We start from the raw sequence: 23,964 nt of genomic DNA, 5'->3' as shown, positions 1-23,964 counted from the left end.
ACGTGTCCTGGGTCTTCCCCGTGGCCTCCTACCGGTCGTACGTGCCTGAAACACCTCCCGAGGGAGGCGTTCGGGTGGCATCCTGACCAGATGCCCGAACCACCTCATCTGGCTCCTCTCGATGTGGAGGAGCAGCGGCTTTACTTTGAGCTCCCCCCGGATGACAGAGCTTCTCACCCTATCTCTAAGGGAGAGCCCCGCCACCCGGCGGAGGAAACTCATTTCGGCCGCTTGTACCCGTGATCTTGTCCTTTCGGTCATGACCCAAAGCTCATGACCATAGGTGAGGATGGGAACGTAGATCGACCGGTAAATCGAGAGCTTTGCCTTCTGGCTCAGCTCCTTCTTCACCACAACGGATCGATACAGCGTCCGCATTACTGAAGACGCCGCACCGATCCGCCTGTCGATCTCACGATCCACTCTTCCCTCACTCGTGAACAAGACTCCGAGGTACTTGAACTCCTCCACTTGGGTCAAGATCTCCTCCCCAACCCGGAGATGGCACTCCACCCTTTTCCGGGCGAGAACCATGGACTCGGATTTGGAGGTGCTGATTCTCATCCCAGTCGCTTCACACTCGGCTGCGAACCGATCCAGTGAGAGCTGAAGATCTTGGCCAGATGAAGCCATCAGGACCACATCATCTGCAAAAAGCAGAGACCTAATCCTGCAGCCACCAAACCAGATACCCTCAACACCCTGACTGCGCCTAGAAATTCTGTCCATAAAGGTTATGAACAGAATCGGTGAAAAAGGGCAGCCGTGGCGGAGTCCAACCCTCACTGGAAACGGGTCCGACTTACTGCCGGCAATGCGGACCAAGCTCTGACACTGATCATGCAGGGAGCGAACCGCCACAATAAGACAGTCCGTTACCCCATACTCTCGGAGCACTCCCCACAGGACTTCCCGGGGTACACGGTCGAATGCCTTCTCCAAGTCCACAAAGCACATGTAGACTGGTTGAGCAAACTCCCATGCACCCTCAAGGACCCTGCCGAGAGTATAGAGCTGGTCCACAGTTCCACGACCAGGACGAAAACCACACTGTTCCTCCTGAATCCGAGGTTCGACTATCCGGCGTAGCCTCCTCTCCAGTACACCTGAATAAACCTTACCGGGAAGGCTGAGGAGTGTGATCCCACGATAGTTGGAACACACCCTCCGGTTCCCCTTCTTAAAGAGAGGAACCACCACCCCGGTCTGCCAATCCAGAGGTACCGACCCCGATGTCCACAAGTCAATTTCCTCAACTGAGAAATATTATTCTTATAGGAACTATTAGTCAACTTAATTACTCCACATATGTACAACAATGAAAAAACTAAACTATGACAACACAACTATATGTGTAGCCCTTCATTAGCAGAGGTGGGTAGAGTAGCCAGAAATTGTACTCAAGTAAGAGTACTGTTACTTTAGAGATTTATTACTCAAGTAAAAGTAAGGAGTAGTCACCCAAATATTTACTTGAGTAAAAGTAAAAAGTATGTTGTGAAAAAACTACTCAAGTACTGAGTAACTGATGAGTAACATACACACACACACACACACATATATATATATATATATATATATATATATATATATATATATACATACATACATACATATACATTGATATATACAGTATATAATGTATATGTATTTATTTTGCTGTTTTTGTTTACATGTTAAAGATGTTTTAATGAATATACATGCATGTTTAACATATAGATTCCTTTCTTTCATGAAGACTAGAATATAAGTTGGTGTATTACCTGATTCTGATGACTTGCGTTGATTGTAATCAGACAGCAGTGCTTAACGTCCACGTTTTCAAATGGAGGAGAAGAAAAGTTCCTCCTTTCTGTCTAATACCACATGAAAGTGGTGGGTTTTTGGCATCTTATTTGTCCAGCTTCCATATTCGTTTTTATACACTTTACAAGAAATATATTGGCGTCAAACTCCTTAGCTTGCTAGCTTGTTTGCGCTGGCTTTCGGAGACTCTTGTTTTGAAAGCGCAGGCGCGATGGAGCGGCACTTTTATTGTGAAGACAGGAACTGTGCAGTCAGTCTTTAGGCTTTTGACGGGATGTACGGTTGAAATAAAGAAGTATCTTTTTTCCTTCACACTTTTGATTGATTGATTGGAACTTGTATTAGTAGATTGCACAGTACAGTACATATTCCGTACAATTGACCACTAAATGGTAACACCCCGATAAGTTTTTCAACTTGTTTAAGTCAGGTCATGTGACCACCTGGCTCTGTTTGATTGGTCCAACGTCACCAGTGACTGCATCTGATTGGTGGAACGAAGTGAAACGTCACCAATAAGGCAGGCACTTTGAAGGTCTGTCTGACAGACCAAAACAAACAAAGCGTGCATTAACAGATCGATAAAAATTAGTAGCGAGTAGCGAGCTGAATGTAGATAAAAGCAGCGGAGTAAAAGTAGCGTTCCTTCTCTATAAATATACTTAAGTAAAAGTAAAAGTATGTTGCATTAAAACTACTCTTAGAAGTACAATTTATCCCAAAAGTTACTCAAGTACATGTAACGGAGTAAATGTAGCGCGTTACTACCCACCTCTGTTCATTAGTCATTTGTCTAAGTTCGAACTGGAAACTATATTCATTCCATAGCAAATGTATTATCTTATTGATAACGTAAGACATCCATCCATCCATCTATTTTCTACCACTTATCCGGAGGGTGTTGGAGCCTATCCCAGCTGCACTTAGGCGGAAGGCGGCGTACACCCTGGACAAGTTGCCATCTCATTGCAGGGCCAACAAAGATAGACGGACAACATTCACACTCACATTCACACACTAGGGCCGATTTAGTGTTGCCAATCAACCTATCCACAAGTGCATATCTTTGGAGGTGGGAGGAAGCCGGAGTACTTGGAGGGAACCCACGCAGTCACAAGGAGAACATGCACACAGAACGACCCCAAGCCCAGGGGGTCACACATTAACCCCAATCCCACCGTGCTGCCCTAACTTAAGACAATACAAGACAATTCTCCCAGGCGGGATGCGCTATTTTATTCCAGCACTACCAAGCGTGGAATAGAAAACCATTATTGGATGAGTTTCGTATAGAAGTAAGGAAGATCCTGAACCAAACATCAAACAAAAGTGATTGTGAGCCAGCACACCCTTAATCATGTCTAATATCAGTGCACTCTGGCCTCACAAATATTTTTGAATAAAATGAATATCCAAGCAGAAAAACTCAACATCTCAAGCATTGAGCTTATATCAACACAATAATGTGCAATAAATCAAAATAAGGACAAATAACCAATTTGTTGACATGGAGGCTTATCAAAACAATCAGAAGGATATTAACCAATACAGTGTAATTTCAACATTGACATACATATTGACTTTTTGAGGCAGTGAGTGAATTAAATGAACACATTAATATGTTGTGTGTGAAATACACTTACACAATATGGTCTACATTACATTGTAAAGGTTCCTACCTCCAAAGGGTCGAACGAATCGTGAAGATCATCAACAAAGTCAGAAGGGCTTTTCCTCAGAGTCTGGTCAGCAGGCAGCGTGTTGTCATTGTAAGAAGACACAAACTTAAAGTCACTGGTTCTAGAACCTGTTGTCAAGTAGGCGTCATAGTTGTAGGTGCTGCGTAAAGTTCCTGTGCCGTCAACATCTGCGTAATTAGGAGGCAGATACGCGCTGGGGATGGCAACTGCTCCATCAAACAACAGTCTGGGCTTTCTCCTGCGACAAAACCTCACACCCAGGACGATGATGATGAAGGTCAGAAAGAAGGTGGACACAGACACCAGCGCGATGATCAGATAAGACGTCAGTTTGGAATTCTTCTCGTCATAAGAAATGTCCTTTAGTTCTGGGACCTCAGCCAAGTTATCAGAAATAAGTAAATACATGGAGCAGGTGGCAGAGAGAGGGGGCTGTCCGTTATCTTTCACTGCCACAATCAGGTTCTGTTTCATGCTGTCAGATTCAGAAATGTCCCGCTGGGTCCTGATCTCTCCACTGTGGAGACCAATGGTGAAAAGTCCCGGATCAGTGGACTTGACTATATGATAGGACAGCCAGGCGTTCTGTCCGGAGTCTGCGTCCACCGCTATCACTTTGGACACCACAGAACCTCCGTGTGCAGCTTTGGGGATCAGCTCGGTCATGAAGGAGTTACCCTTTGGGGAGGGGTACAGTATCTGAGGAGAGTTGTCATTCACATCCGATATGAACACACTGACACTCACGTTGCTGCTCAGCGGAGGAGAACCGTTGTCTCTGGCCATGACATGGACTTTAAAACTCCTCAAGTTTTCGTAATCAAATGACCTGACAGCATGGATCACACCTGTGTCTCCGTTAACAGATACATAGGAGGACACCGGGGCACCGTTCACCTGAGCGGCTAACAGAGAATAAATCACGGTACCGTTCTGTCTCCAGTCGGGGTCTCGAGCACTAACGGAACATAAAGTGGAGCCAGCTTTGTTATTTTCACTCACATATGCGCTGTAGGACTGTTCCTCAAACACAGGTGGGTTGTCGTTGATGTCTGCTACAGATAAGTGAATACTTTTAGAGGAGGACAGAGGAGGAGAGCCCTCGTCAGTGGCACTGATTGTAATGTTGTAATCAGACACTAGTTCACGGTCCAGTTGTCCAGTAGTCACCAGAGAATAATAGTTTTTAATAGACGGTACTAATTTAAAGGGGACATTTTGTTGAATAGAACAGCGGACTAGTCCGTTCTTCTCAGAGTCTCTGTCCTGAACATTAATAATCCCCACCTCAGTACCAGGTGACACATTTTCTGGTACAGGGTCATTCAGCGATTTTAGGTAAATAATTGGAGCATTGTCATTAGTGTCAACAATTTCAATAATTAATGTGGCATATGAGGCCAATCCTAGACCATCTTTGGCACTTATTTGAAGCTCATAGGATGATTCCCTTTCATAATCAATGGAACCTAACACTTTGATGTCACCTGTTTTAGGACTGAGAGAAAAAACCTGATGTTCATCAACATTGTCAAATCCATAGAAAACATCTCCATTTACTCCATCATCAGGGTCAGTAGCAGTCACTGTGATCACCAATGTATCAAGAGGAGAGTTTTCAGGGAGACTGGCTTTATAGACTGTCTGACTAAACACTGGTACATTATCATTAGCATCCAGCACAGTGACATGCATGACTACTGTACCTGATCTCCGGGGAGAGCCGCCATCATATGCAGTCAGAAGAAGCATTATTTCATTTTGATTTTCTCTGTCTAATTCTTTATCTAGTACTAATTCACTGTATTTACGTCCAGTTCCCTTTGTTTTGACATTTAATGAGAAAAAATCATTCTTCTGAAGGGAGTAGTCCTGGACAGCATTTTCACCAATATCTGCATCATGTGCCTCATCCAAAAGAAAATGTGCACCCTTGTCAGCAGATTCCTGGATTTCCAATTTTAGAGAATTTTCTTTAAACTGTGGTGAATTATCATTGATATCCTGAACGCGGATGTTAATGCGATGCAGTTCCAGCGGGTTTTCCAGAAAAAGGTCCTGTTTCAGCACACAAGACGGCTTTTTTGCACACAGCCCCTCTCTGTCGATCCTTTCTTGCACAACCAAGTCTCCGGTACTGAGATTAATTCCGCAGCATTTCACATTGCTATTCTCCGTGTCAATGCGGGCTTTGCGAGCGGCGAGCTTGCCTGAATCAAGGCCCAGATCCTTAGCAATGTTCCCGATTATAGATCCACGTTTCATCTCCTCGGGAAGAGAATAGCTCACATCTCCTTGGACGGATTGCAGGATGAAAAACCCAAACGTGAGGACAAAGAGTAGCGCCATTATGTTGTGTCTTATTGCACTGCAGGGCAGTGACAATATTCCAGGTCGAATATTCAAACTTAGCTGCTAAAGAATGTTCAGAAAAAATATAATTTATCAAGTAAAAGAGAGTCCCAGCAGTCAAACAAGAAACGATGGTGGACAACAGCGGCACAAAACCAGACTGAGCCTATAAAGTCATTCACACAAAGAAAGGTGCGGCCAACATGTGTTGGTGTATACTGACATCAAGAGCATGTCTTTGGTATAACAACAGAGTTTGTGCTTTCATTTGGTTTAAACAAATCCTCATTAACCATGAATAAATATGTTTTGTAGAACTCTGCACAACATGTACGTTGGTTTACTTTGTGCTCATGAAACATAATAATGATAATAATAGGTGCCAGAAAGGAGGGGGAGTCATATAAGGATAGATATCCTATAATGTTATACCTGAGCTCCTTTCCTCCAGTTTCAGTTGGTCAGTTTTTGTCTAATATCTAAAAAGTTGTTACTTATTAAAATCAGGAGAAGTCCAGAAAAGCTTAGACTCTTTAGTCCTGAGTAAAAATAAAATAATGTTGTTCGAATAGAAAATACATTTCAACGGCGTATAAAAACACATTTTACAGGCCATAATAAATATGAAAATGTTAGCAAGACATCTCACAATAATATAAACAACATTAAGGGGCATGAAGGGAAACTTAAATGTTGAATTAAGCAAAACATAAACATACATCCTTATTGTGCCTATATGTACCGTTGTTTTCTGGGTGGATCGGAATTATTGTGTGAGGGAAAACAACTACAAACGTGCTTTTCATTCACTAACTAAACATAGAAAAGTCAGCATAGTTCACAAGACTGGTTCAAAGCCTTCATTAAATTACAATTATTGAAATACACAGTTTCGGTCCAATTTCAAATGATGATAATTAACGCAAACAAGAACCTGCTACATAAAGTGTACAACATATTATTTATTATGTCAGTCAAACATAGATTAATTTTCTTTCTAAATCAGTATTACTCTCATTAATCTGGTTAATTAATTTGGTGATTAATTCTAACTATTTAAAAAATAATACTACTATTGTGAGCAAGCAAAACCTTTTATCAAATCCAATATCAGTGACCTCTGACCACACAAACATGTTTTGATGAAACGCAAATCCCAACAGAAACAGTTCAATAGCTCAAGCAGTGAGCTTCTCTGTATTAAATCAAGAATGAAAGAGAGAAGCGGTAGACAATGGATGAATGGAAGTTTTTTGATATGGAAGCACATCAAAACCATAAGAAAGATCGTCTGCAAGAAACTGTAATCTCAAAATTGACATCTGTATTGAGAGATGACTTGACTGTAAACAAATTATAACATAAATAATACTTAATGTGAAATATAAAAGATTAACTGGCACAATATGGCCTATAATATTGAAGGTTCCTACCTCCAAAGGGTCGAAGGAATCATGAAGATCATCAACAAAGTCAGAAGGACTTTTCCTCAGAGTTTGGTCAGCAGGCAGTGTGTTGTCATTGTAAGAAGACACAAACTTAAAGTCACTGGTTCTAGAACCTGTTGTCAAGTAGGCGTCATAGTTGTAGGTGCTGCGTAAAGTTCCTGTGCCGTCAACATCTGCGTAATTAGGAGGCAGATAAGCGCTGGGGATGGCAACTGCTCCATCAAACAACAGTCTGGGCTTTCTCCTGCGACAAAACCTCACACCCAGGACGATGATGATGAAGGTCAGAAAGAAGGTGGACACAGACACCAGCACGATGATCAGATAAGACGTCAGTTTAGAATTCTTCTCGTCATAAGAAATGTCCTTCAGTTCTGGGACCTCAGCCAAGTTATCAGAAATAAGTAAATACATGGAGCAGGTGGCAGAGAGAGGGGGCTGTCCGTTATCTTTCACTGCCACAATCAGGTTCTGTTTCATGCTGTCAGATTCAGAAATGTCCCGCTGGGTCCTGATCTCTCCACTGTGGAGACCAATGGTGAAAAGTCCCGGATCAGTGGACTTGACTATATGATAGGACAGCCAGGCGTTCTGTCCGGAGTCTGCGTCCACCGCTATCACTTTGGACACCACAGCGCCTCCGTGTGCAGCTTTGGGGACCAGCTCTGTCATGAAGGAGTTACCCTCTGGGGAGGGGTACAGTATCTGAGGAGAGTTGTCATTCACATCCGATATGAACACACTGACGCTCACGTTGCTGCTCAGCGGAGGAGAACCGTTGTCTCTGGCCATGACGTGGACTTTAAAATTCCTCAAGTGTTCGTAATCAAATGACCTGACAGCGTGGATCACACCTGTGTCTCCGTTAACAGACACATAGGAGGACACCGGGGCACCGTTCACTTCAGCAGCCAACAATGAATAAATCACGGTACCGTTCTGTCTCCAGTCAGGGTCTCGAGCACTAACGGAACATAAAGTGGAGCCAGCTTTGTTATTTTCACTCACATATGCACTGTAGGACTGTTCCTCAAACACAGGTGGGTTGTCGTTGATGTCTGTTACAGATATGTGAAGACTTTTAGAGGAGGACAGAGGAGGAGAGCCTTCGTCAGTGGCACTGATTGTAATGTTGTAATCAGACACTAGTTCACGGTCCAGTTGTCCAGTAGTCACCACAGAATAATAGTTTTTAATAGAAGGTATTAACTTAAAGGGGACATTTTGTTGAATCGAACAGCGGACTTGTCCGTTCTGCTCAGAGTCTCTGTCCTGAACATTAATGATGCCCACCTCTGTACCAGGTGACACATTCTCTGGTATTGCAATAGACCGTGATTTTAGTTGTATAACAGGAGTATTATCATTTACATCAGTAAGATGAACAAGTAATGTTGAATAAGACACTAATCCAAGCCCATCTTTAGCGCTTACTTGTATTTCATATGATGACATTTTCTCATAATCAACAACACCAGCCACTCTTACATCTCCAGTTTTAGGATGCAATGTAAATACATGTCTTTTGTCATCAGAAACATGGTTAAATGCATATGTAATTTCACTATTTAATCCTTCATCTGCATCACTTGCACTCACTGTGATCACCAATGTATCAAGAGGAGAGTTTTCAGGTAGACTGGCTTTATAGACTGTCTGACTAAACACTGGTACATTATCATTAGCATCCAGCACAGTGACATGTATGACTACAGTACCTGATCTCTGAGGAGAGCCGCCATCATATGCAGTCAGCGAGAGCATGATGTCGTTTTCATCTTCTCTATCTAATTCTTTGTCTAAGACCAATTCACAGTACTTCTGTCCCCCTGCTTGTTTAGTGTTTACATTTAATTTGAAATGATCATTCTCCTGTAAAATGTAGCTTTGAACAGCATTTTCACCAATGTCTCCATCATGTGCTTCCCCGAGAAGAAATTGAGCACCTTTGTATGCCGATTCTCTGATTTCAAATTTAAGTGAATCCTCATTAAATTGTGGTGAATTATCATTAATATCTAAAATACGGATATTAATACGATGCAGCTCTAATGGATTTTCCAGCACAAGTTCTTGTTTAAGAACACATGAAGCCTTTTTGCCACAAAGCTCTTCCCTGTCAATCCTCTCCTGAACAATCAAGTCACCAGTGTTGAGGTTGATGCCGCAGTGCTGAATGTTGTCATCTTCAGGATTAGTTCGTGCTTCACGAGCAGATAACGTTCCCAAGTCAAGTCCCAAATCCTTGGCGATATTCCCAATTACAGATCCACGTTTCATCTCCTCTGGGATAGAGTAGCTCACGTCTCCATTGATGGTGTGGAGGAAGAGAAAAAGAAAGGCGAGGCTGTAGCCTAATGACGCAAATCTTTTGTTCTCCATAGTGGCAACAAAACAAAAAATACAAATGTCTATATGTAAATCAAAACGGTTATAATCTCCCACTCGATAGCCAGAGCCTTTTACACGGTAGAGATGTTCCCGAGCGTCTCCACCAGATTTTCACAAGACTAAAATCCGGTACGTGTGTTGATATAAATGGGTGGGAAATTAAGGACATTCTGTCAATGAGTGCATACTGACCTCTAGAGCACAATTGTTGACATGACAGCTTGTTTGGGGAAAATAATAACAGTAAGATTGTCATATATCTACATCTGTGGTATTTAAATATGTCAATACCGTTCATTTGAAAAACTGTGTTGTTTTGAAGCAGTTAATTTCAATTTTTTAAATAATTACTTTTAAAACTAAAATGTTTCTGAATATACAAAAGGAATACTCTATCACAGATATGAAGTCCAGTTCATTTTAAAATGTATAATCTAAAAAAATAAGTTGGGTAAAAAGACTCAAAAGAAACCGCGCCAATGAATTCAGAACAATGGACAGAGATCACGCATGCAGTCGTTTTTAAAAGAGTCAGAATATGTTCAAAGTGAGTCAAGTAAATAACAAATGAACAGGTAATCTCTTTCCTTCAAACTGTAATGTAGCAACATTTCAGCATGTTTCAAACAAGCTTTCCTAGCTCAGGTCATAATAATTATTGCACCCAGCAATATTTCTTAATATTTGTTTAAGTAGTTTTTTTTTATTATCAAATTGATGGACAAAACTTGTGTCAATAATATTCAAGTGTAACGTGAATTTGAATGGCATGTCATTTTCTCAAGTAAAATACATGATTTCAAAAAGGATCATAATTCAACTTAATTATTCAGCATATTCACTACAATGAAAAAACAACAACCTGTAATGAGGTGGCAACTTGTCCAGGGTGTACCCCGCCTTCCGCCCAAATGCAGCTGAGATAGGCTCCAGCACCCCCCGCGACCCCAAACGGACAAGCGGTAGAAAATGGATGGATGGATAGACTATAACAACAAAACTATATCTGTAGCCTTTATTACAAAGGATACTTCAGTCGTGTAAGTTTGAACTGGACTGTTTATATTCTTCTTATATCTTATGTATTGTCTTACTAGTAACTTAAAACAATACAAAACAATTATCCCAACTTTGGAGTTGCAATAAGCAGAGTACATCCTATACCGTTACATCATGACCAAGCATAGAATATAAAACCGTTCTTGGATGTGTTAAGCATAGAAATGAGGAAGAGCCTGGACATTAGTTTCAAAGAAAGGGTATTGTGAGCCAGCAAAACCTTTTATCAAATCCAATATCAGTGACCTCTGACCACACAAACATGTTTTGATGAAACGCAAATCCCAACAGAAACGGTTCAATAGCTCAAGCAGTGAGCTTCTCTGTATTAAATCAAGAATGAAAGAGACAAGCGGTAGGCAATGGATGAATAGAAGTTTTTTGATATGGAAGCAGATCAAAACCATAAGAAAGATCGTCTGCAAGAAACTGTAATCTCTGTATTGAGAGATGACTTGACTATAAACAAATTAAAACATAAATATTACTTAATGTGAAATATAAAAGATTAACTGGCACAATATGGCCTATGATATTGAAGGTTCCTACCTCCAAAGGGTCGAAGGCATCATGAAGATCATCAACAAAGTCAGAAGGACTTTTCCTCAGAGTCTGGTCAGCGGGCAGTGTATTGTCATTGTAAGAAGACACAAACTTGAAGTCACTGGTTCTAGAACCTGTTGTCAAGTAGGCGTCATAGTTGTAGGTGCTGCGTAAAGTTCCTGTGCCGTCAACATCTGCGTAATTAGGAGGCAGATACGCGCTGGGGATGGCAACTGCTCCATCAAACAACAGTCTGGGCTTTCTCCTGCGACAAAACCTCACACCCAGGACGATGATGATGAAGGTCAGAAAGAAGGTGGACACAGACACCAGCGCGATGATCAGATAAGACGTCAGTTTGGAATTCTTCTCGTCATAAGAAATGTCCTTCAGTTCTGGCACCTCAGCCAAGTTGTCAGAAATAAGTAAATACATGGAGCAGGTGGCAGAGAGAGGGGGCTGTCCGTTATCTTTCACTGCCACAATCAGGTTCTGTTTCATGCTGTCAGATTCAGAAATGTCCCGCTGGGTCCTGATCTCTCCACTGTGGAGACCAATAGTGAAAAGTCCTGGATCAGTGGACTTGACTATATGATAGGACAGCCAGGCATTCTGTCCGGAGTCTGCGTCCACCGCTATCACTTTGGACACCACGGCACCTCCATGTGCAGCTTTGGGAACCAGCTCGGTCATGAAGGAGTTACCCTCTGGGGAGGGGTACAGTATCTGAGGAGAGTTGTCATTCACATCTGATACGAACACACTGACGCTCACGTTGCTGCTCAGCGGAGGAGAACCGTTGTCTCTGGCCATGACCTGGACTTTAAAATTCCTTAAGTGTTCGTAATCAAACGACCTGACAGCATGGATCACACCTGTGTCTCCGTTAACAGACACGTAGGAGGACACCGGGGCACCGTTCACCTCAGCGGCTAACAGAGAATAAATCACGGTACCGTTTTGTCTCCAGTCAGGGTCTCGAGCACTAATGGAACATAAAGTGGAGCCAGCTTTGTTATTTTCACTCACATATGCACTGTAGGACTGTTCCTCAAACGCAGGTGGGTTGTCGTTGATGTCTGCTACAGATAAGTGAAGACTTTTAGAGGAGAACAGAGGAAGAGAGCCCTCGTCAGTGGCACTGATTGTAATGTTGTAATCAGACACTAGTTCACGGTCCAGTTGTCCAGTAGTCACCAGAGAATAATAGTTTTTAATAGAAGGAACTAACTTAAAGGGGACATTTTCTTGAATGGAACAGCGGACTTGTCCGTTCATCTCAGAATCTCTGTCCTGAACATTAATGATGCCCACCTCTGTACCAGGTGACACATTCTCTGGTACTGGACTAGACAGTGACTTTAAATTAATCACAGGAGGGTTGTCATTTACATCAGTAAGATCAATAATTAATGTTGAATAAGACACTAATCCAAGACCATCTTTAGCGCTTATTTGCATTTCATAGGATGACATTTTCTCATAATCAACAACACCAGCCACTCTAACATCTCCAGTTTTGGGATGCAATGTAAATACATTAATATTGTCATCAGAAACATGATCAAATTCATATAAAATTTCACTATTTAATCCTTCATCTGCATCACTTGCACTCACTGTGATCACCAATGTATCAAGAGGAGAGTTTTCAGGCAGACTGGCTTTATAGACTGTCTGACTAAACACTGGTACATTATCATTAGCATCCAGCACAGTGACATGTATGACTACTGTACCTGATCTCCGAGGAGAGCCGCCATCATATGCTGTCAGAGAGAGAACAATGTCTTTTTCATCTTCTCTATCTAATTCTTTGTCTAAGACCAATTCACAGTACATCCGTCCACCTGGTTTAGTGTTTACATTTAATTTGAAATGATCATTCTGCTGCAAAGTGTAGCTTTGAACAGCATTTTCTCCTATGTCTCCATCATGTGCTTCCCCGAGAAGAAAACGAGCACCCTTCACTGCTGATTCTCGGATTTCTAATTTTAGTGAATCCTCTTTGAACTGGGGTGAATTATCATTAATATCTACAACACGAATATTAATACGATGCAACTCTAATGGATTTTCAAGCACAAATTCTTGTTTAAGAACACATGAAGCCTTTTTGCCACAAAGCCCTTCTCTGTCAATCCTCTCCTGAACAATCAAGTCACCATTGTTGAGGTTGATGCCGCAGTGCTGAATGTTGTTGTCCTCAGGATCAATGCGTGCCTTACGAGCAGAAAACTGGCCCAAATCAAGTCCCAAATCTTTGGCGATTTTCCCAATGACAGATCCACGTTTCATCTCCTCTGGTATAGAGTAGCTCACGTCTCCGTTGATGGTGTGGAGGAACAGGAAAAGAAAGGCGAGGCAGTAGCCACAGGACACAGATCTTTTGTTTTCCATTGGATCAACAAATAAACCTCTTCAAATTCGGTAGAAGCCCAGCAAAAATATGAATGTGACCTCCACTACTAACCACAGTTTCTTACACTGTGGCAGACATGTCGACCATGGACGCCCAACACAAAGCAAAAATCTCGTTTGTGTAACTGCCATACATTCAGTGTGAGAGCAGGTTGAACAGCTCCTGTTCATGGTCCCACACTGACCCCTAGAGTGGCTTAATTGTTATGACACCAAGTTGCTGCCAACATCCATCCATCCATTTCCTACCGCTTGTCCCGTTCGGGGTAGCGGAGGGTGCTTGAGCCTATCTCAGCTGCATTCGGGCGGCCAACATTTTAAAAGATAATCAAAAACCTTAAATGTAATTGTGGTTCTGTATAATTTCCAAAATACATACACAGTACATGTTAACTATTTGTGTTGTCGTTGCAGGCAATTACGAGGAACTTAATTTCGAGAGCAAAGATAACTAAAAATAAACTACTGTATATACTTGACATATGAAAATAGAAGGCAGTGAAAATGTTGAAGATACAGAAAAAATAAGGAACAAACATTCAGCACCGTGGACAAAGAATGAGGTTGCGACAACTGCAGTATTTAAGAGTAACTTTTCAACAATTTACCAGCATATTTGATTCAAGTGATACATATAGGTCACAGGCAGTTTTGTAAAAAGGTCAATTTATTTCACCTGTGATTTTCAACAGCTAGTAGTCAGAAATAGAGCACACTCTGTTTAGCTTCAGGTGATGATTACAATGATACAATTTAAAACTAAAAATCAATACACTATTATCAAAGTGTACAAAATGATAATGCATATTGTCATATGCATATTAACAAACAGTTAAAACAGTTGACACTTTTAAATACCTGGGCATAACCTTGGACAATAAACTCACCTTTGATCAGCACACCACGGACATTCAAAAAAGAAGTCAACAAAGACTGTCAGCCATCCGAAAACTTAAAGGACTATACGTTGCACCTCATCTCCTGTTATTACTTTACCAAAGCATTGTTCAACCCATCCTTCTGTACTGTTCCACATGTTTTTTCACCATGCTTTCTGTAACCAACCAGACCAAACTCACACGCATTACAAACATAGCAGCTAAAATCATCGGCCTTCCCACACCCAACATTTCAGACTTAAACCACAGGTCCATCACCCGACTGGCAAAAACAATAGTCCAGGATATCACTCACCCACTACACCAATACATCATCCCACTACCATCAGGGCGCAGGTACAGAACTATCAAATTCCGGAGAGCCCGCCTCAGGAAAAGCCTTATCCCTGCAGCTATAGCCGCCCTTAACAGCAGGCCCGGCCGACCTGTCTGACAAGCCTGTAAATGTGTGTTAGTCGTGTATGATGTCTTTTTGTTATTTTTTTTTTGTGTGTGATGTGTAATGTCTAGTGTTTAAATGTACGGCAGTGACAATGAATTTCCCCAAGGGGACCAATAAATCTAAATCTAAATCTAAATCTATTAGTAAAGGCTTGTCAGTATATATGTAAGTGAAGACAGAACTTGTAGCATACATAGCACGTTTGTCTGGTGTAGGACATTAATTTACACTACATTGGATCATTTGTAAACGTTTTGTCAAAAACAACGTGATCAATAACCAGCAAAATCACTTTTACCCATGGCCAAACCTGGCAACAAGAAAACAAAATAGTAAAATATGATTAAAACTGGTAAAACAATGTTGAGTAAACTGAGTAAATGTGTTTTTTACGGTCATAAATAAGAATTTTACAATTAAGTAGATGGTTTTAGTTGTCTGATTTTTTTTCTTTTTCCCCAGAGTCTCACCTCCTCTGGATTTCAGATGAAAATACACAACATAACTAGTAGTGTTTACCACCATATTACTGCAAACCACAGTCCAGTGATTGATGCTGCACGAAACACAAAGGCATATGTAAGCATTTAAAAAAAAAAAAAAATGAGTGATACAACTTCATTTCCAAATCAAATTGCATAAATGTCTCTGCCAAAATGTAAAAAAAAAAAAAAAAAAAGTGTGTTGTACTGTGCAGGTTTGAAAAAAATAAGACAATTCATTTCAATTCAAAATTAAATAAACCATTATGACTATTGCAAGAAGACCAACGTAAAAAGGTCAAAGCTCAGTATGTGTGTCCATAGACATTGCTCAAGCTAATAATTGCAGAAAACTCACACAAGGATGAAACATATGAAGATCCTAATGGATATTACAGATTGCTGAAGCATAGCATCAACAAGTATGACACAAATCTGCATACAGATATTTTCAAGTCACAACTGAGATAATCAAAAGCACCCACTCAAGCGAAACCATGACAACATGTTATGAATGTGTGACTTTAGTCTTTTTTCAGCTTTTCAGGATTTGTCATTTCAGAAAAATTATATCTTGAGACAAAACTTTATATAAGACTCAGTATATTCAAACCATGAAAACAGTATCGCCCAAAGAACTGCCACTATAGTCATTAAATCAATATTGAACTTCTCAAAATATGAGTTACTGTATCCAAGCATTGTCATTAAAACACAAAAGGTTCCTACCTCCAAAGGGTCGAAAGAATCATGAAGATCATCAACAAAGTCAGAAGGACTTTTCCTCAGAGTTTGGTCAGCAGGCAGCATGTTGTCATTGTAAGAAGACACAAACTTAAAGTCACTGGTTCTAGAACCTGTTGTCAAGTAGGCGTCATAGTTGTAGGTGCTGCGTAAAGTTCCTGTGCCGTCAACATCTGCGTAATTAGGAGGCAGATATGCGCTGGGGATGGCAACTGCTCCATCAAACAACAGTCTGGGCTTTCTCCTGCGACAAAACCTCACGCCCAGGACGATGATGATGAAGGTCAGAAAGAAGGTAGACACAGACACCAGCGCGATGATGAGATAAGACGTCAGTTTGGAATTCTTCTCCTCATAAGAAATGTCCTTCAGTTCTGGGACCTCAGCCAAGTTGTCAGAAATAAGTAAATACATGGAGCAGGTGGCAGAGAGAGGGGGCTGTCCGTTATCTTTGACTGCCACAATCAGGTTCTGTTTCATGCTGTCAGATTCAGAAATGTCCCGCTGGGTCCTGATCTCTCCACTGTGGAGACCAATGGTGAAAAGTCCCGGATCAGTGGACTTGACTATATGATAAGACAGCCAGGCATTCTGTCCGGAGTCTGCGTCCACCGCTATCACTTTGGACACCACAGAGCCTCCATGTGCAGCTTTGGGGACCAGCTCAGTCATGAAGGAGTTACCCTCTGGGGAGGGGTACAGTATCTGAGGAGAGTTGTCATTCACATCCGATATGAACACACTGACGCTCACGTTGCTGCTCAGCGGAGGAGAACCGTTGTCTCTGGCCATGACGTGGACTTTAATACTCCTCAAGTGTTCGTAATCAAACAACCTGACAGCGTGGATCACACCTGTGTCTCCATTAACAGACACATAGGAGGACACCGGGGCACCGTTCACCTCAGCGGCTAACAGAGAATAAATCACTGTACCGTTCTGTCTCCAGTCGGGGTCTCGAGCACTAACGGAACATAAAGTGGAGCCAGCTTTGTTATTTTCACTCACATATGCGCTGTAAGACTGTTCCTCAAACACAGGTGGGTTGTCGTTGATGTCTGCTACAGATAAGTGAAGACTTTTAGAGGAGGACAGAGGAGGAGAGCCCTCGTCAGTGGCACTGATTGTAATGTTGTAATCAGACACTAGTTCACGGTCCAGTTGTCCAGTAGTCACCAGAGAATAATAGTTTTTAATAGAAGAAACTAACTTAAAGGGGACATTTTGTTCAATGGAGCAGCGGACCTGTCCGTTCTGCTCAGAGTCTCTGTCCTGAACATTAATGATGCCCACCTCTGTACCAGGTGACACATTCTCTGGTACTGGATTTGACAGGGTATTCAGCAATATAACAGGAGTATTGTCATTTACATCAGTAAGATCAATATATAATGTTGAATAAGACACTAATCCAAGACCATCTTTAGCACTTATTTGCATTTCATAGGATGACATTTTCTCATAATCAACAACACCAGCAACTCTAACATCTCCAGTTTTGGGATGCAATGTAAATACATTAATATTGTCATCAGAAACATGATCAAATGCATATGTAATTTCACTATTTAATCCTTCATCTGCATCACTTGCACTCACTGTGATCACCAATGTATCAAGAGGAGAGTTTTCAGGCAGACTGGCTTTATAGACTGTCTGACTAAACACTGGTACATTATCATTAGCATCCAGCACAGTGACATGTATGACTACTGTACCTGATCTCTGAGGAGAGCCGCCATCATATGCAGTCAGCGAGAGCAAGATGTCTTTTTCATCTTCTCTATCTAGTTCTTTGTCTAAGACCAATTCACAGTACTTCCGTCCACCTGGTTTAGTGTTTACATTTAATCTGAAATGATCATTCTGCTGTAAAGTGTAGCTTTGAACAGAATTTTCACCGATGTCTCCATCATGTGCTTCCCCAAGAAGAAAACGAGCACCCTTTACCGCAGATTCCTGAATTTCTAATTTAACTGAATCTTCGTTAAACTGTGGTGAATTATCATTAATATCTAAAACACGGATATTAATTTGATGCAGCTCTAATGGATTTTCCTGCACAAATTCTTGTTTGAGAACACATGAAGCCTTTTTGCCACAAAGCCCTTCTCTGTCGATCCTCTCCTGAACAATCAAGTCACCATTGTTGGGGTTGATGCCGCAGTGCTGAACATTGTTGTCCACAGGATTGATACGTGCTTTACGAGCAAATAACTGGCCCAAATTGAGTCCAAAATCCTTGGCGATGTTCCCAATTACAGATCCACGTTTCATCTCCTCTGGTATAGAGTAGCTCAAGTCTCCATTGACGATGTGAAGGAAATGAAAAAGAAAGGCGAGGCAGTAGCCACAGGACACAAATCTTTTGTTCTTCATTTTATCCAAAAACAAAAATAAATCACTTCAAATTCGGCAGCAGATGAGCAAAACTATGAATATGACCTCCACTAATAACCACAGTCTCTTATACTGTGGTAGACGTGTCGACCAGATACACCCAACACAAAATAAAAAATCTCGGTTTTGCGACTGACTTAAATTCAGTGTGAGAGCAGGTTGAACAGCTCCTGTTCATGATACCACACTGACCCCTAGAGTGACTTAATCGACATGACTTCCAGTTGCTGTCAAAATATTAAAATATTATCAAAAACCTAACATTTAAATGTGGATATGTATAATTTCTGACATATATGTATATATTTATAAATGCCAATTATGAGTGTTGGTGTTGTAGGCACAACACGACATTAATAGCAATTTAAATTCCAGAGCAAATGTAACTGCAAGGTTAGTACTATTACCTATTTTTTGCTCTACATACAAAATTAGAAATTAGGGAAAATGCTGAAGATACAGAAAAGATAAAGCCCAAATACTTCATCACCATGGACAGAGAAGGATTTTGCTACAACTGCAGTATTTAAGAGTTATTTTTCAACAATTTACCAAAAAATATGATTCAAGTAATAAATATAGCTCACATGTAGTTTTGTAAAAATATTAATTTACTTCACCTGTGATTTTCAACAGCTGGTGGTAAGAAAAGAGCACACTGTTTATCTTCAGTTGATGATTAAAATTATACAATTAAAAACTAATAATGTATACACTATTCTCAAAGTGTACAAAATGATAATGCGTATTAGTAAAGGCCTATCATTAGATATGAAAGTGAAGACAAAACTTTTAACATGTATGGCACGTTTGTCTGGTGTACGGTATCAATTTACACTAGTTTGGGTCATTTGAAATAGTTGTGTCTTAAACAATGTGACTAGTAACCAGCAAAAACATTTTTACCCATGGTCAAACCTGTCAACATTTCAGAAGGAAAAAAAATAAAATATGATTAGAACTGGTAAAACGATTTTGAGTAAACTGAATGAATGTGTTTTTACTTAAAAAACTATGTTTGTTACAATATAGTATATTTTTAGTTGGCTTTTTTTTTTTTTGGATTCGCAGTTCCCTCTGCAATCAGAGGAAAATCCAATAATTACCTGTAAGGCACAGTCCAATGTTTGATGATGTTCAACATCCAAAAGACAAAAGCATTTTACACAAACAAAATGAGTACAACACCTCATTTGCAAAAAAATAATAAATAGGCCATTTCGACTATTACAGTCAGAAGGTCCAAAGTGTCCATAGACATCGCTCAAGCTGATATGTTACCGAAATCACACAATAATAAAAACTATGGCGATCGTGATGAATGATGTTAATAGAAGAAGAATAGCTTCAGTAAGCATTGTAAAAAAATAGAATTGTGTTATCCATTATTCTCAAGTCACAACCAGCATAAATAAATCAACCTGACAAGCAAAGCCATTGCAAAACAGGTTATCAATGTGTCACTTTAGTCTTTTTTCAGCTTTTTAGAACTTTTCATCTCAGAAAAATGATATTGTGACACAAAACTTTATATAGGACATCAGTTTGATAAAATCATGATAACAATATTGCTCAAGAAACTGCCATGATAATTACTCTATGAATTTATCCGGACATTGACATGACATTGCAAAAGGTTCTTACCTCCAAAAGGTCAAAAGAATGAGGAAGATCATCATCAAAGTCAGAAGGACTTTTCCTCAGAGTCTGGTCAGCAGGCAGCGTGTTGTCGTTGTAAGTAGAAACAAACTTAAAGTCACTGGTTCTAGAACCTGTTGTCAAGTAGGCGTCATAGTTGTAGGTACTGCGTAAAGTTCCTGTGCCATCAACATCTGCGTAATTAGGAGGCAGATACGCACTGGGGATGGCAACTGCTCCATCAAACAACAGTCTGGGCTTTCTCCTGCGACAAAACCTCACTCCCAGGACGATGATGATGAAGGTCAGAAAGAAGGTGGACACAGACACCAGCGCGATGATCAGATAAGACGTCAGCTTGGAATTCTTCTCGTCATAAGAAATGTCCTTCAGTTCTGGGACCTCGGCCAGGTTATCAGAAATAAGTAAATACATGGAACAGGTGGCAGAGAGAGGCGGCTGTCCGTTATCTTTCACTGCCACAATCAGGTTCTGTTTCATGCTGTCAGATTCAGAAATGTCCCGCTGGGTCCTGATCTCGCCACTGTGGAGACCGATGGTGAAAAGTCCTGGATCAGTGGACTTGACTATATGATAGGACAGCCAGGCATTTTGTCCGGAGTCCGAGTCCACCGCTATCACTTTGGACACCACAGAGCCTCCGTGTGCAGCTTTGGGGACCAGCTCTGTCATGAAAGAGTTACCCTCTGGGGAGGGGTACAGTATCTGCGGAGAGTTGTCATTCACATCCGATATGAACACACTGACGCTCACGTTGCTGCTCAGTGGAGGAGAACCGTTGTCTCTGGCCATGACGTGGACTTTAAAACTCCTCAAGTGTTCGTAATCAAATGACCTGACAGCATGGATCACACCTGTGTCTCCGTTAACAGATACATAGGAGGACATTGGGGCACCGTTCACCTCAGTGGCTAACAGAGAATAAATCACGGTACCGTTCTGTCTCCAGTCGGGGTCTCGAGCTTTAACGGAACATAAAGTGGAGCCAGCTTTGTTATTTTCACTCACATATGCACTGTAGGACTGTTCCTCAAACACAGGTGGGTTGTCATTGATGTCTGCTACAGATAAAAGGAGACTTTTCGAGGAGGACAGAGGAGGAGAGCCCTCATCAGTGGCACTGATTGTAATGTTGTAATCAGACACTAGTTCACGGTCCAGTTGTCCAACAGTCACCAGAGAATAATAGTTTTTAATTGAAGGAACTAATTTAAAAGGGACATTTTGCTGAAGAGAGCAGCGGACTTGGCCATTCTTCTCAGAGTCTCTGTCCTGAACATTAATGATGCCCACCTCTGTACCAGGTGACACATTTTCTGGTACTGGATTAGACAGTGACTTTAAATTGATCACAGGGGCGTTGTCATTTACATCATTTATATTAATTACAACTTTTGTCTCAGAAGAAAGTCCATATCCATCTTTTGCTTCGACATACACTTCATGTGTCGATCCCTCTTCATAATCAATCTCGCTTATAACAAATATTTCTCCGGTTTTATCACTGAGAGAAAAAATATTTCGTGACTTATCAGACATTCTGCTGAACTGGTATGTTACTTCGCCATTTACACCCTCGTCTGCATCTGATGCACTCACAGTAATAACTAGTGTTTTAAGTGCGGCGTCTTCTTTGACAGATGATGCATAAACAGCCTGAGTAAAAACTGGGGCGTTGTCATTAGCATCAAGTACAATGATATGTATGACTACTGTACCAGATCTGGGAGGAGAACCACCATCCACTGCTGTAAGGAGTAATTTTAATTCCTGCTGTTCTTCTCTGTCTAATTCCTTATCCAAAATCAGCTCACCGTATTTACTGCCAGAATTGGTTGTCTGAATATGGAACACAAAATTAGCATTCCGTTGTAAAATGTACCTTTGAACAGAATTTGTGCCGATATCTGCATCATTTGCTGCATTAAGGCGATATTTAGCTCCTTTGACAGCTAACTCACTAATTTCCAGCCTCACAACATCATTAGGGAAAATCGGCGCATTGTCATTCACGTCCTGCACTTGCAGAGACAACTTGTGTAGTTCCAAAGGATTCTCCAACAGCAGATCAAATCTTAGAACACATGAAGGTTTTTCACCGCAATGCTCCTCTCGGTCGATCCTGTCAGCAACCATTAAATCTCCTGTCCGGAGGTTTATTCCGCAATACTGTTTGTCATTTCTTTCCATGTCGACACGAGGCTTGCGAGCAGACAGTTTCCCCACCTCCAATCCGAGATCCTTGGCGATATTTCCAATGATAGATCCGCGTTTCAGCTCCTCTTGTACAGAATAGCTCAGGTCCCCGTGTGCGTAATCGAGCAGAACAAAGAAAAAGATGAAGCTGCAGCTGTGAACAATGTGACGTGTGTGCGCCATCCTCTGATATTAACGCACAAAATGCAACACACTTCCAATTTTCAAAAGGTCTTTCGACCACTAAAAAACCCTTTTCCTTAGTCCTCCTCCTTCAACGCTATAAAGAACACTAGAATCCAACAATGAGTGTTGCACAGCACAAACAAAGCCTGCATGAATCTGCTGCTGGTCTCTACTGACACCATGTGCACTGTAAGAAAATTGCGGTTGTCATATATATGCTGCATTGTATCATTATCAAGAATCAATAATGAGAGAATATAGTTTTTTGTACAGCTATCATCCGCTTTAATAATGATTTATGATTCAGTCTTTCTCTTTGCTATTCTGACCATTATTCTGCAAATGTCCGAGACCTTAGATAATTGTTTAATATTCAAAAAGAGTTAAAATATATATATATATACACATTTTTAAAATCATGTCTTTAAAGAATTAAAACATTACACAATAATCATGTTTTCTCACTGTTGTACAACAGTGGACTACTAAAATATTCAGGCGGTTACATCTTGCCAGCTTCCTTCTTAAAGCCTAAAATTGAATGGTCTGCATGTTTAGCTTAGAAATGTTCTTTTAAAAATATATATTTACAAAAAAATTCAATTAATTCAGAAATTTTACAAAGCATATACAGAGTAATTAGGGGAACGTTTTGATATAATTATAGGAAGGAAAAGCAAGATAAAAACAAAGTGACTTTAAAAATAATATTTAAAAAAACAGCTGGTTTCAGCCCCAAAGCCAAATCAATGAAGTATACACTATTGATCCATATAGAACAGGAAGCTTTACAAATAGGCAGGTTTTTTTTTCCTATCAGAGAAAAAAAGAAAACAAGGTCAATGTTAAAAGATCTATGTCGTTAGTGGTTAGAGCAGGTGCAAGATAAGAAAATAACACAATTTTCAACGCAAAAGCGACATAATGAAGATTCCAGACTGGACAAGTTGGTAGAGAAGGCCAGTAACGTGGTGGGAGTAGAGCTAGACTCTCTGGCGGTGGTGTCAGAGAGGAGAAGTCTAGCAAAACTCCTAGCCATTATGGACAACACCTCCCACCCGCAACACTCGGACATTGCGGAGAGAATGAGCACGTTCAGTGGAAGGCTCAGACTCCCAAAATGCAACACGGAACGACACAGGAGGTCCTTCATACCGACAGCCATCAGACTGTATAATGCACATGTTCCTTGACTGCACTTAAATGTAGAATATAATTATATTACTCATATATTAT

The 23,964-nt window shown here is 40.8% G+C and overlaps 5 protein-coding genes across 5 annotated transcripts; all 5 read right to left on the bottom strand.

Annotated features, from left to right (window-relative positions):
• Nucleotides 1-3,404: 3,404 nt before the first annotated feature.
• On the bottom strand, nt 3,405-6,121 carry LOC133576765 (protocadherin gamma-A4-like). Its single transcript, XM_061930104.1, has one exon. The coding sequence runs from the start codon at nt 5,853-5,855 to the stop codon at nt 3,465-3,467; it is 2,391 nt and encodes a 796-aa protein (XP_061786088.1). The 5' UTR covers nt 5,856-6,121; the 3' UTR covers nt 3,405-3,464.
• Nucleotides 6,122-6,391: 270 nt separating this feature from the next.
• On the bottom strand, nt 6,392-9,728 carry LOC133576805 (protocadherin beta-16-like). Its single transcript, XM_061930145.1, has 2 exons — nt 7,292-9,728; nt 6,392-6,397 (listed from the first exon to the last, which is right to left on the bottom strand). Exons 1-2 carry the CDS (start codon nt 9,686-9,688, stop codon nt 6,392-6,394), a joined length of 2,403 nt encoding a protein of 800 aa, XP_061786129.1. The 5' UTR covers nt 9,689-9,728.
• A 1,180-nt stretch (nt 9,729-10,908) lies between these two features.
• LOC133576806 (protocadherin beta-16-like) lies at nt 10,909-13,699 on the bottom strand. Its single transcript, XM_061930146.1, has 2 exons — nt 11,306-13,699; nt 10,909-10,932 (listed from the first exon to the last, which is right to left on the bottom strand). The coding sequence occupies exons 1-2, from the start codon at nt 13,697-13,699 to the stop codon at nt 10,909-10,911; spliced, it is 2,418 nt and encodes an 805-aa protein (XP_061786130.1).
• A 157-nt stretch (nt 13,700-13,856) lies between these two features.
• Nucleotides 13,857-18,698, bottom strand: LOC133576807 (protocadherin beta-16-like). Its single transcript, XM_061930148.1, has 2 exons — nt 16,273-18,698; nt 13,857-13,907 (listed from the first exon to the last, which is right to left on the bottom strand). Exons 1-2 carry the CDS (start codon nt 18,664-18,666, stop codon nt 13,857-13,859), a joined length of 2,445 nt encoding a protein of 814 aa, XP_061786132.1. The 5' UTR covers nt 18,667-18,698.
• Nucleotides 18,699-20,292: 1,594 nt separating this feature from the next.
• Nucleotides 20,293-22,762, bottom strand: LOC133576808 (protocadherin beta-15-like). The gene has a single exon (XM_061930149.1). The coding sequence runs from the start codon at nt 22,723-22,725 to the stop codon at nt 20,293-20,295; it is 2,433 nt and encodes an 810-aa protein (XP_061786133.1). The 5' UTR covers nt 22,726-22,762.
• Between the last annotated feature and the right edge of the window lie 1,202 nt (nt 22,763-23,964).

Source organism: Nerophis lumbriciformis, linkage group LG36, assembly GCF_033978685.3.
Source record: "Nerophis lumbriciformis linkage group LG36, RoL_Nlum_v2.1, whole genome shotgun sequence".
NCBI lineage: Eukaryota > Metazoa > Chordata > Actinopteri > Syngnathiformes > Syngnathidae > Nerophis > Nerophis lumbriciformis.
This window is presented reverse-complemented; position numbering and strand designations above follow the sequence as displayed.

Coding starts and splice junctions, on each gene's coding strand:
- LOC133576805 (XM_061930145.1), bottom strand. CDS start 9,688: ATGGAGAACAAAAGATTTGCGTCATTAGGCTACAGCCTCGCCTTTCTT.
- LOC133576807 (XM_061930148.1), bottom strand. CDS start 18,666: ATGAAGAACAAAAGATTTGTGTCCTGTGGCTACTGCCTCGCCTTTCTT. Junction 13,908..16,272: donor ATTCTTTCGACCCTTTGGAG/GTAGGAACCTTT, acceptor AAGCCACTCTAG/GGGTCAGTGTGGGACCATGA.
- LOC133576808 (XM_061930149.1), bottom strand. CDS start 22,725: ATGGCGCACACACGTCACATTGTTCACAGCTGCAGCTTCATCTTTTTC.
- LOC133576765 (XM_061930104.1), bottom strand. CDS start 5,855: ATGGCGCTACTCTTTGTCCTCACGTTTGGGTTTTTCATCCTGCAATCC.
- LOC133576806 (XM_061930146.1), bottom strand. CDS start 13,699: ATGGAAAACAAAAGATCTGTGTCCTGTGGCTACTGCCTCGCCTTTCTT. Junction 10,933..11,305: donor ATGCCTTCGACCCTTTGGAG/GTAGGAACCTTC, acceptor ACTAATGTCCAG/GCTCTTCCTCATTTCTATGC.